The sequence below is a fragment of the Ictalurus punctatus genome, chromosome 5 (assembly GCF_001660625.3).
Source record: "Ictalurus punctatus breed USDA103 chromosome 5, Coco_2.0, whole genome shotgun sequence".
In the NCBI taxonomy this organism is placed as follows: Eukaryota; Metazoa; Chordata; class Actinopteri; order Siluriformes; family Ictaluridae; genus Ictalurus; species Ictalurus punctatus.
In genome coordinates, this window is record NC_030420.2 from 35,200,817 (window position 1) to 35,214,964 (window position 14,148).

Here is a 14,148-nt window from a genome sequence, read left to right on the forward strand (position 1 = left end):
CACATTTAGCCCTCCACAATCTCTCTGTGTCCTTTTGTTCCTGCTTACGGATATCAGTGTCATACAGAGTCAGAAAACACATCAGTGAGTCTCTCCACAAAGCCGACTGAGGAGCTACACACACACACACACACACACACACACACACACGCATGTGCACAAACATACTCACACGCAAACACAAAAACAGACACGCAAACACACACACACACGCACAAACACACACACACGTATGCGCAAAAACACACACACACACGTGCGCAAACACACACACAAACACACACAAACACACACGCGTGCGCACACACAAACACACATACGCACACACACAAACAAACACACTCACACGCACACACAAACACAAACACACACGCACACACTTGTGGAAAGAACAACACTGTATACATTTAGATTTTGGTTTAAACAGTTCCTTAAAATGAAATTCGTCAGTAATCTGTAGTTTAAAAATCTGCTGAAATAAAAATATATAAATGATTGATCTCTAAAGAAGACGAATGAATTAATGAGCAGAACCGATTGTTTGGAAAGTTCCTAAAATAATAAAAGAGGAACTCACACAACACCGAAACCTGAACGCTAAAGAAACCTTTACACCTGTGAAGTGCTCAGAAGCAAACTGAATCACTGAATCACTTTACTGATTTGACTCTTTAACTGAATAAAACAATGCAGGGTTTTGATTCAGTTCATTTAGTGAACCTACTCAAATACTTCTTTAAGTTAATCCCTTCATCTTCAATAAGCGATTTATCATGGTCAGGGTCATGGAGGACCCCAAGTCACACCTACGGGCCATGAGCGTAGCCAATCTGCCTACCCGCATGGGTTTTGGAGGAAACTGAAGAACCTGGAGGAAAGCCACATGGACATGGGGAGATCAGGAGGAACCCAGAACCCAGGAGCTGTGAGGACATGATGCTAACACATCGCCCCTCTTTCACATTCAGGTAAAATTTTTGGCTAAAATACAGTCCAGAAAAGTTGGGACAGTATTGGGAAATTCTAATTTGAAATCGGGAAATACGTCTGTCATGGCATGGGGGCATGTCAGTGCCCATGGTATGGGGGTGTGTCAGTGCCCATGGTATGGGGGCGTGTCAGTGCCCATGGTATGGGGGCGGGTCAGTGCCCATGGCATGGGGGTGTGTCAGTGCCCATGGTATGGGGGCGTGTCAGTGCCCACGGTATGGGGGCGGGTCAGTGCCCATGGTATGGGGGCGTGTCAGTGCCCACGGTATGGGGGCGGGTCAGTGCCCACAGTATGGGGGCGGGTCAGTGCCCATGGCATGGGGGTGTGTCAGTGCCCACGGTATGGGGGCGGGTCAGTGCCCATGGCATGGGGGTGTGTCAGTGCCCATGGTATGGGGGCGGGTCAGTGCCCATGGTATGGGGGCGTGTCAGTGCCCACGGTATGGGGGTGGGTCAGTGCCCATGGTATGGGTAACCTGCACATCTGTGAGGGCAGCATTAACGCATAAAGATATGTACACTTTTTGGAGCAACATACGCTGCCATCCAGAGCAGGACAACGCCAATCCACATTCTGCCCGGATTACAAGCGCATGGTTGCGTAAACAGAGCGTGCGGGTGCGAGCATGGCCTGCAGTCCAGACCCGTCTCCCATTGAGAACGTGTGGTGTATTATGAATCGCAAAATAAGGCAACAAAGTACTCGTACATTTACACCGCTTAAGAAATGTATAATGGATGAATGGATGAATGGATGAAAATTCCGCTCGCTAAACTTAACCAACTGGTGTCTTCACTCACACACACTCACACACACCCAAACGCTTAATAAGTGTTATTAAAAAGAAAAGCTGATGTTACACAGCAGTAAACAGACAACTGTGACGACTTTTTTTGGAGTGTTTTGCAGTCATCAGATTTGAAATGAGTGTATATTTTCAAAAATAAATTAGATGCACAAAATAAAACGTCAAAAAATGTGTGTTCAATATAGCTTGTTTTTTTTTGCATTTTCCCACTGTCCCAACTTTGAGGTTGTAGATGTTCACTAGAGCTAATGTTTTAGCGAGCTAGCATGTAGCTGTTAAGTGTTTTATACAGACAGGACCATCAAGAACATCCAAAACTCCATACAACTAAAACTGTTGGTGAATCCCTGCTGAATAAAAACCCATTATAATCTGTAATGGTTTCCATCAGATTCCTGAAACTTTCCACTGGAGTTTTTCTGATTTGAGAAACATCCTACATATTTTAAAATTATATTTTGGTGTAACTACACACTGACTCTGTATTCTGTAAAGCTGCTTTGTGACCACATCTACTGTTCTATACAAATAAAACTGAATTTAATATTTTAGTAAATACTTTGACATCATTACTGTTTCACCCAGCAGATGCAGGAGACAGGAACTGAATAATTCTCTAATCACATACTATTATTGAAAATAATTATATCATTATAATATATACACACTATCATAAACCATATCCGAAAAGTTTACATTTATGTATTTAAATCTTAATTATTTATTTTGTACTACTATCAGAACTTCAGTTGGATCAGAACTTTTGATTCATCCGTTTCTGGGAATCGATTCGCTTTGAGGAATCGTTCGTACAGAGTCGATTCACTGAGCAGAACGCTCTAATGGTGTCTGGTGATTGATTCAGCAGGAGTATAAAAAACTCCTGCTGAATCAGAATTTCTGAATGAACACTTTACTGTAATTTGGTGTAACTGCAGATTAACTCGATATTTTACAAAATACTTTGATGTACAGTAGCCTTATATCATAACAGTCTATATTTGACTAATTAAATCTAAATGAGTTCATTAGTATTACTAGCAGAACTCATCCGTTATTGCGAATCGATTCACTCAGAAGACTCGTTCAGACAGAACCGACCCATTCAGGAACCTGTTGATTGACTCACCCGCCGAAATGCGCTTTTATTTTCACCGAGTCCATCATCGTCCCGCTCCTCACCGGCATGATCACTGCACATTAACACCTCTAAACACACACTGTACACACAATCACCTGTGTGTCCGGGTTAAACACCGAGCCGGGGCTTTCCGCGGTGTTTAATCCGCTCTCAGGTCCGGAGAGGAAACCGCTCCATACTTCAGCTTCTGTCCTGCTCACAGTGATTCAGAGCGTGTGAGGCTTTGCTATGGTTACACACACACACACACACACACACACACACACACACAGCGCCCCCATCCGACATACCTACAAAATTACGGCGTATATATTATATTTTTTCTTTATTAATAATACTTTTTTTTCCAAACACCAATTAAATTATTTAGACATCAGTATCACCGACCGTTGCTGAGTGCTGAGTAATGAGTACTGAGTGATGAGTAATGAGTGATGAGTACTGAGTGATGAGTAATGAGTGATGAGTACTGAGTGCTGAGTAATGAGTACTGAGTGATAGTGGTGAGTAACGATTGATGAGTACTGAGTCAATGAGTGCTGAGTGACGAGTAATGAGTGATGAGTGGTGAGTACTGAATGATGAGTACTGAGTGATAGTGGTGAGTAATGAGTGGTGAGTGATGAGTACTGAGTGATGAGTAATGAGTGGTGAATGATGAGTAATTAGTACTGAGTGGTGAGTAACGAGTGATGCGTACTGAGTGATGAGTGCTGAGTAGTGAGTGCTCTCTAATGTAGATGGAAGATGTTTATTAGTTTTTCATAATTTGCACATAAATTCTCCTAAAATAAACAATTAACTAAATAAATAATCTCACAAATAAATAATAAAAAAAAGACATTAAATAAATAAATACATGAATAAATTAATAAAACATCTATATTTATTAAAAAGTATAATAATAATGAGAACATTTAATGGATTATCATTGTAGAGTTTTAAATTCCATATGAATAAAAATTTAAGAGAGGAAACAAGACGCAGCTCAGGTTCTGTTTGTCATTAAAGTCTCTCTGAACATTATAGCAGATATATTTATATAGTACAGAAAAATATATTTATATTCTACAAATAGCATTTTATCCTGTGCGAGAGGAAAGTAAACAATGCCAGTGGGGAACAGTTTAAAGTTATTGTCATTATTTTGTGGCCCTCAGTTCAGTAAGAGCTTCACTGTGTCCTGATTATATAAATTAATTTAACTTTCATTATAAAACCTGAGATAAACATGAATCCCACAGCGGCACCTGCGGGCAGAAACGTGCAGTGAAATTACAATAAACAAACCGTGGTTCTGTCGTGGAATTGTAATTATTTGCCTGAGTTTTACACATTATATTTTATATTTATATATATTTATATATTTATATATTTATATATATATATATATATATATATATATATATATATATATATATATATATATATAGAGAGAGAGAGAGAGAGAGAGAGAGAGAGAGAGAGAGCATGGAAGAGCTCCGTTTTTGGTGAGTTAAGTCAAAACCGATGTGCTCTTTGTAACCACGTGACTTTCTCAGCCACTCTGGAGAAGGCGAAGATCACTAGCCAATCAGAAATGAGAAGCTGGGATTCTCGGAATACGGGTGGGGTGAGAAGAAAACGACACGGTGTTAATAAATCAAATTGGCTAGTTTGAAGTGAAGCCACTAAAAACGACAAGGAATCCGTTTGTAGATCATTTTAACTAATGGAAGATAATTCAAGTGAATTTCGTTGATTTAGCTGATTGATAAATAAACCAATAAATAAACAATTTACCTCAGCTGCAGTAAAGATAGGGGTGTGATTTAGCTGGGTAACTAAATTGCTAATTAAACCCTCAGCTGTTTTCGCCAGTTTAATATTTGAAGTAAATGATATAATAATGAAAGTTATTCTCAGTGTTTAGTAAGTTATGTGATGTAAAAGTGCTAACTATCAGCAGCTGTCACTCCCGCGCATGCGCACTGGGTTCCATGGAACACTCCTTTAGTTCACGTTGTTGTTATTGTTTGAGGCCAGGTGTGTTATTTGTGCAGTCAAAGTCGAAGTCTAATTTAGCAAAGTTAAAGTTTAGAACTAAATGAAACAGAGCAGGTTAACTGTAAAGTTAGTCACAGAACCAGAATTTGGACCCTGCTCTGGCTGATTTCCTCTTGTATGGGCCCAGGAAGCAGTCACACCAACACCATCGTTCAGTGAAAGCTTCTTAGTTTAACGATACAGAAAGCATAGTGTATATACACACAGAAATGTTGATAAAGAATAATAAATGTCAATTGGAACAAGTCACAGATAAAATCAAAACATCTATTATGTAGGTTTGAGTAATATAAGAACTGATAATAAGAGAAGAACTGAGAGAGAGAGAGCGTGAAGGCGAAAGGCGGGGTGATTAGGAATGCTCAAAACAACACATACCAAGACCACAAAACAATTCTGTTCCGGTACATCAGACTTGAGACACAGAGATCATGCCTGAATCATTGGCTAAGAGCCTATGTCTGTGCTGTGTACTGGAAGGGAATACTGCGGTACCGTTGGTACTGTTCAGTCTCCGGGTTTCAGAATTTCAGAATATCAAATGGAGTTGTGATGTATAGGGATTCTGCTGGTGTTTGGTCATTAAATTCACATCCTTCCTCTCCTCTTCTGGACCTGCTCTGAGTCTTTAAATAATGTAAGAAAAACAAATTTGGTCATCATTCTAATGTGGTGTATAAACCGCAGCTCCACAGACCGAGCCCTATGCTGGCCAAAACCTCAGCTTGGGCAATGAAGGATGAAGCCCCATGTTGCAGTCAGTTTGGACAGAAATGAAGCCAGCGGTGTGCTGAAGAAATCCCAGGAGAAGTCGATGGCTTAGACATTAGAAGCTTAGAGTTTGCCTGTAGAAGATAGGTGAGAAGAAGCTTCATGTTGGATGAATTCCAGGAGACTCAAGTTCAGCAGAAAATACAGCCTTGGGTGGTTTGAATAAGCCCAAGATTTGACAGAGGTAGGCCACAGATCAGATATATAAAGCCACTGAGAAGAAACCTCATATTGGGCAGAGATGTTCTGCTTTGCATAAAGCAAAGATTAGGGAGGAGAAGCCCCAGACTGGGTAGAAGAAGCCTGAGTGGGAGGGGTCACAGGCTGCACTGATGGTGAAGATGGAAGTTCTGTTGAAGGTGTTAAAAGGCTGTTGGTTAAAACTGTTTCTCAGAAGGATGATTAAATATTTTCACATCTCATAGCCACAGTAGAGTTAATAAATAACTGAAATATTCACTAATTCCGCACATTCTCATTAATCTTTCTCTCTTCAAACCTTCATCGTGAAATGTAAAGAATACGGTGTCCAGGATGGTCATGGATTCAGTGAACAAGTAAGGTTTTGTTCCAGAAGGTTGTGAGATCAAATCCCAGAGACATACTGACTCTTCTGTTATCAATGACGAGTGATCGTTATGACTCACGATTCGACTCTTCAGCACAAATCTGGACAGTGTTTCAAACATAATAATAAACCTGACAGGATATACTCAGATTTATTTATCAGACATGTGAGTGTTAATGCAGGTGTCTGAGAGTGTCAGATGTTCAGAAGTGAAGACAGAAGTAATAAGGCACTTTGCATACACACTGAATGTTCACTGTTCATGTTTCCCATGATTTATTCCAGTTTATCTTTAGTGGCCTACGTAACTGACAGAGCCGGTCATTTATACAAACAAAATACACTCAGTTCCACTGTGTCACAGGAAACAGTGCTAAAGTTATTCAGTGGGATTTTCTCTTTCACATAACGCAGATGTTTCCTGTTACATGCACTTCCCTTTAAACTTGTACACAGAACAGCTAAAACACACACACGTATAAAAACACACACACGTATAAAAACACACACACGTATATTAAAATACAACCGAAATCTCAATGTGGTAAGAGCTGATATTGTCATTACAGAGCTTCTTATGATTTATAAAAGAATATATACAGTGTTTAAGACACACATACACACACACACGTATCACTGTGTTTATGACGGTGTTCCACATGAAGAATTAATGGCTATGTGGTCTCATTCAGAGTGAAGAGAATGACAGCACAGGCACCCGTGTATAATGTGTGAAGAGTGTGTGACGTGAGAAGTTTGTGTGAAGTGTGTGACGTGTGAAGCGGGTGTGACGTGTGAAACATGTATGACGTGAGAAGCGTGTGTGATGTTTATGATGTGTGTGACGTGTGAAACATGTATGACGTGAGAAGCGTGTGTGATGTTTGTGATGTGTGTGACGTGAGAAGCGTGTGTGATGTTTGTGATGTGTGTGATGTGAGAAGCGTGTGACGTGAGAAGCGTGTGTGATGTTTATGATGTGTGTGACGTGTGAAGCGTGTGTGACGTGAGAAGCGTGTGTGATGTTTGTGATGTGTGTGACGTGAGAAGCGTGTGTGATGTTTATGATGTGTGTGACGTGAGAAGTGTGTGTGACGTGAGAAGCGTGTGTGATGTTTATGATGTGTGTGACGTGTGAAGCGTGTGTGACGTGAGAAGCATGTGTGATGTTTGTGATGTGTGTGATGTGAGAAGCGTGTGTGACGTGAGAAGCGTGTGTTATGTGAGTCGATTGAAAGGCTCGCTCTGAGCTGGCTCCATGTTGATGAAGATGAACATTAGGACACCAGCTACGATGAGGAAGAACACAATCTGCAACCACAGAGGGACGAATTGTCCTGAACCCTGCGTCCTCTCCTGCGTCCTCTCCTGCGTCCTCTCCTGCGTCCTCTCCTGTCTCACTGCTGTGTAGTTCCCCTGGGTCACAGTGTAGTACTGAGACACCATGGGCCTGGAACAGATAAACACCTGGAGATATTTATATAATCAATCCCAAAACCACTGATTATGACTTTATCTCAGTACCACAATTACAAATCACAGGGAGAGAGAGATACTCACTCATTCCCAATGTCCACCTCTCTGTCCTTAGTGCTGAACATGGCGTTTCCCCTGAACGGTAATGACACTGAACATCAGTACGGGTAACGACACTGAACATCAGCACTGAACATCAGTACGGCTAATAAGTCACTTTCAGAACATTAACAACAAAACAGAAGTGGAAATGAAAGCCAGTTACCTACTGCTGAAAGCGTCGTGTCCCCACTAGAGAAAGGAGAAAATACTCACTGCTGTAACATATATACAAGTGTTTAATACAGTGCTGTGAAAAAGTATTTGCCCCCTTATTGATTTCTTCTGTTTTTGTGTGCATCTCATACTAAAGTTTTAGATCTTCAAACGAAATACAACATAAAACCTGAGTAAAAACATAATACAGTTTTTATTTTATTTATTTTATTGAAGCATAAAAGTTACCCAACACCTATTACACATGTGAAAAATGAATTGCCCCCTTAAACTGAAAATCTGGTTGTGCCACCTTTAGCAGAATTCATGTTTCCCTCAATTACTGCAAGTTGCCCAGGCACTGAAGCAGCAGAGCATCACTACACCATCACACTTCCTCCACCATGCTTGACCATAGGTGTGATGATCTTTTTGTGTAATTCTGTTTGGTTTATGCCAGATGTAATGGGACCCCTGTCTTCCAAACAGTTCCACTTACCACTCATCAATCCATAGAACATTCTCCCAAAAGGTTTGAGGATCATCAAGGTGTGTTTTGGTGAAATTCAGACGAGTCTTAATGTTCTTCTGGGTTAGCAGTGGTTTTCTCCTCACCACTCTTCCATGGAGCCATTTTCCCCCAGTGTCTTTCTGATAGTGGAGTCATGAACAGTAACCTTTCTTGATGTAAGAGAGGCCTGTAGGTCCTTTGATGTTGTCCTTGGCTCTTTAGTGACTTCCTGGATGAGTTGTCGCTGTGCTCTTGGAGGAATTTTGAAGGTCGGACACTTCTGGGTAGGTTCTCTACTGTGCCAAGTTTTTCCATTTGGAGATAACGGCTCTCGCTGTGGTTCTCTGGAGTCCCAGAGCCTCTGAAATAGCTTTGTAACCCTTCCCAGAGTGATGTATTTCAATCACCTTCTTCCTTATCATTTCTGGAATTTCTTTCAGCTTTGGTGTAGTGTGTTACTGGGTAAGATCTTTAAACCAACTTCATGCTGTTGAAAAAGTTCTATGTAAGTGTAGATGTGATTGAACAGGGTTTGCAGTAATCAGGTCTGGTTGTGTCTCGTCCAGCTGAACACCATTATCAATGCAGTTTCATAGATTTGGGGAATTAGTACTAAGGGGGCAAATACATTTTCACACACACAATAAATAACATTATCGTTTAAAAACTGTATTTTGTGTTTCAGATCGCCTTTGTTTTATCTTAGATTTTGTTTTAATTTCTGACACAATTTAGTATGAGATCTACACAAACACAGAAGAGATCATGATATTTATTACAGGATAAAATACTTTTTCGCAGCACTGTAAGTACTATTTAACATTCATGTATACATTTATCAGTGAGATAAAATGAGGTTCATTAAAGACTCACAGGTCTGCGCTGGTGAACGTACAGGTCTTCATCCTCTTTACAGAAAAACAACACAAAATTTATTTGTGACATCATCAAGAGTCTGCAGATATAATAATAATAATAATAATAATAATAATAATAATAATAGCAGTAGTATGGTGATGATGATCATTATTTTTATTCCCCCACAGGACGTACGTTGTTCTCTGTAGGCAACTCGCTCTGATGTTCCTCTCATTTTCCTCTCTTTAGCAATCACATCTCTCAGCTTCTTCTCATACAGAGATCTGGTGGAACCTGAATCACAATCATCACGTCACACACACCAACAATAAACACCACTCATCACACCGGAGTAGTGTATACTGAGACTCACCGACCACAGGACCGTGTTTAATCCCGTAATCGTCCAGCATCCAGCCGATCTCCTGGTCACTTTTACTGCTCAACATCTCTCACAGCCTTTAACAGCAACTGGAGCTCCAACACCTGCACAGAGGAACATGAAAGAAGGTCATGTGTTAGTGTGGAGCTCTTGCTGAGAGGAGACCAGACCACAGGCACGTCATTCACTCATCACCAGGGGTGTAACTCGGCCTGGGCATTGAGGGCTGTAGCCCTGAAGATTTTCTCTTTATCTCTGAATAATTCTCCACTCGGAGCGGTTCGTCACGACGTAACTGAACGTCAGTAAAAGAAGACGTCTGTAATGTTATATCTTCAGTGAACGGAGGCGAGACCAATCAGACAGCGTTTACAGGAAATACGTGGAAATACTCGCGTCTTATTGGCCGACGGTCTCTCGGTTCTCCTGAACGCTAGCTCACAGTCAGTGTGAGGGAAAATGGATATACGGCGAGTTTTATTTATTTAAAGCAGTAAAGGAGTTGAAACTGAAACAGAAACATCCCCTGAAGCTGAGCAGGAGAACAAGGCGCGTAAACGTCCATGAGTTCCAGTTCACGTGAACATGACGTGAGCAGAGCAGAAGGAAAGATAAAGATAAGGACATTCACTCAAAGATTTATTTGTAAATTAAACTAATAATTAGTGATTTTAAATTCTTTTGTATGATTTAAATCTTTAATTCTTTATTATTTATGTAAACTGATATTTAATGTTTTTTAACAGTATCAGAGCAGACATTTATTACATTTTCACAAATTGTCATTTAAAATCTTATTGTTTCACCTTTACACACATTTACAGACTAAAATCTAATCGTTAATAAACCCGCTTTCACCTTTTAATCTCTGAACATAAGACTAAAGGAACACACAACTCTAACAAACACATTTAATGAACTTTAATAAAACTCGTGTTATTTATCAAAACTTTGAGAACTTAAGACACTTAATTTAAGATTATTTATATAATTTAAATAATAAATAATAATAATAAGATCACCGGATAAACAGAAAATGTAGATTTTAATATAGTCAATAATAGATTTTATTGAGGTTAAATGTCGTTTATTCATCTTCACTATTTTTAGTCGCGTTAGTGCACTAAATAGTGAGTAGTGGATGTTAATTCACACACTTTGTAGTGCACTTAAACATGGAAAACAGAGTAATTTGGAACTAGTGTTCCCTCTAATTATTAACAGCACTGAGCAAATAACAATTTCTCCAAGTGCAAATTTAAAAAAAAAAAAAGCAATTTGAGCAAAAATGTCTTCTGTGACTGTACTGGTATCTTACCATAACTAATATAGTTCTTTAGGACTTACTCCCTTCTGTTAACTGTTCTACAACGAGTACAGCAACTAATAATAATACAAAAGTACAATGCTTTAATTAACCAGACACGTTTTATTAAACTCATATGCATATAATAGAATATCAGATATTATATATAATACATAATATATATAATCAGTCCATTGTCTGGCCCTGCAGGTTTGTGGAAGGCCTCTCTCAGAGCAGCATCTAAAAAACACAGATGGGAAAATAATAATAATAATAATAATAATAATAATAATAATTAAATAGACAATTTTTTTTAAAAGTATTGCTAAGCACTGAACAAATAAAAGTATCTTCAATCTTCTATCTGTCTGTTTAACTTTAGTGATGATAGACCTTTATATGTTATATATATATATATATATATATATATATATATATATATATATATATATATATATATATATATATATATATATATATTCGCTTGTTTCTGTTTATTTCTGCTGGTCTATACATATACACCAAAACAGTGACATAACCTTTAAACAAAATGTAAAGCTTCAGTTAACTAATTAATAATAACTTTATACATTATAATGATTATATGCTTAAGAAATTATTAAAATTGTTATAGGCCTATACAGTAAAAATATTGTCCAAGTCAAACAGATTTATATATGTGTATTATATAATATACACCAAAATGTATTATTTAGTATTGTAGCCTACCTTAAAACTTTCCCCATCTGTCTCGTCTGTTTTCCAGTGGTGTGGACCTTGCCCAGATTTATAGGGCGTCTGCTTGTGTAGATTGGACTCTCATTATCTGATGAAGTGGATGGTCTGAAGTCGGTTTTGTGATTTTCTTTTGATAAGATTAATCAGACTGAAACGTGTTCACAGTCTGCACTGGACACTGGGAATGTACCACAAACACCAATCAGCTGTACAAACTCATATCAGTGAACTCCTCTCTTTTTACTGTCCAGGTCACCATCTCAGCCAATGTCCACAGTGCTCCCATCTGCTTTTCTTTCATCGTGAACCTGAAATCCTTATACTGCTGACGGATATATCTAACCCCTATCCTCTGCTCTGTGGCAGTCTTCTCCCATTGTTTTAAAATACTTTGGGCCTTCTCTGTCAGTCTGCTTACGTCATCTGTACCATGCTCTAAACCAAGTGTTTTTGAATCCAGTGTTTCTCGGTTAAAAGCGGACCATTCCTTAAGCTCACCTTCAGGAAATCGAGCAATAATTTCCGCTGGATTTACCAGTAAACATCTCTCCATATTTACCAGTAAACATCTCTCTGAGATACTGAGAAGGAAGGTTTTCCATTTTATCTCTGGCAAACATGAACCATTTCATTTAGCCATTCTTGGGTGAAAGACAAGAGAACTATTTTCTTTAAAGACTGGGGTATTTGGGGGTATTTGGGATAAAGTTAGTAACGTTTCTTCTCGTGTTATTTCTGCTCCAGTCGGGAAGTAGGAAGTTTTTTGTTGCGCGCGACCTGCAGTTAGGGTTAATATTAGCGTTGGGGTTAGTCTGTGTGGCCGTGCACGCGCACAGCTGAAAGAAACACTGGAACACACATAGCTTTGTTTGTAATTAACATGTTTACCGAATTATAAGAACATTATAATTATTAGTAATAAGACATTAATGATGAATTGTGATTGTAATATGATTAGCGGTTATATCTGGAGCTCTCTGTGGAAAAAAAACAGTTTTAAAGTAATAAATCACTTACATAAAATACGAAACCGCTCCCTTGTTAGCCACAAGCTACTTGTGCTGTGGTCTGTATTAAACACGGGAAGTAGTGCGATGCGTGACAATGCTAATGCTAATGCTACTGGAAACGGCCGCTAGGTGACAGCGTCTGAACATTTTTGCAAAACGCAGCTGATTCTGTTAGACTTTATTACAGAAAACTAAAATTATTACAAAAACGATTGTAAACTGAAATAAATTAAATTAAACTGTGAAATTAAACATAATAATCACTGGGTTTTTATTTAGCGCTTAACTAGCTTTTATTATTCATTTTGCTTTTACTGACAATAATAATAATAATAGAAATAATACTCGAATAGTCTTTCTAATAATAATAATAATAATAATAATAATAATAGATGAACAAATAAATACTATTTAAATAATAATTAATAATAGTTGTTATTATTATTATTATTATTATTATTATTATTATTATTATTATTATCATACGGTTAGCACGTTCGCCTCACACCTCCAGGGTCGGGGGTTCGATTCCCACCGTGGCCCTGTGTGCGGAGTTTGCATGTTCTCCCCGTGCTGCGGGGGTGCACAGTCCATAGACATGCATGGTAGGCTGATTGGCATGTCCAAAGTGTATGAATGGGTGTGTGAGTGTGTATGTGATTGTGCCCTGCGATGGATTGGCACCCTGTCCAGGGTGTACCCCGCATTGTGCCCGATGCTCTCTGGGATAGGCTTCCCCGTGACCCTGAAAAGGATAAGCAGTATAGAGGATGGATTATTATTATTATTATTATTATTATTATTATTATTATTATTATTATTATTATAGAGTATTCAAAGTATTTGCTTGTATTTTCTCATTTGTAAGTCGCTTTGGATAAAAGCGTCTGCTAAATGAATAAATGTCAATGTAAATGTAATTCAAATAATAATTCAAATAGTGTTTATTATAAAATGCCAATTATTTACATTTTAATTAACATCATGTAGCTGAGATTAAAAAATCATAACGCGCTCAATATGGAAATATTTTGAGCTGAAAAATAAAAAAACCTTTATCATCTAAAATCATCTAATTATTTTTCATAAACAGTGGAGGCTCATTTGTGCCATCAGGCATCAGGCTCCACAACACCACAGCACCAAACTGACAGAATTAAGTCTGATTATATCTGAGACATGTGATTGTAAATAATTATTATTGATTGTATAGTGTAAATAGTGTGTGAATACTTCTACAATACGGCATCTGTTCTGTTCTTTTATATTCCTTCGTGCTGCTATGTT

At 38.5% G+C, this 14,148-nt stretch overlaps 1 protein-coding gene across 5 annotated transcripts in view; it reads right to left on the reverse strand.

The window, feature by feature from the left end:
* Window positions 1–3,181, reverse strand: part of prkcz (protein kinase C, zeta) — a 56,432-nt gene extending 53,251 nt beyond the window's left edge. For 2 of the 5 annotated variants that reach the window (XM_017467593.3, XM_017467594.3), the window contains exon 1: window positions 2,929–3,179. In XM_017467593.3, coding sequence (XP_017323082.1) covers window positions 2,929–2,987 — 59 coding nt within the window. In that variant the 5' untranslated portion in view covers window positions 2,988–3,179. Of the gene's footprint in view, window positions 1–2,928 lie in introns of all 5 variants that reach the window. The other 3 variants (XM_017467590.3, XM_017467589.3, XM_017467588.3) reach the window with 3 other exon arrangements.
* Between the last annotated feature and the right edge of the window lie 10,967 nt (window positions 3,182–14,148).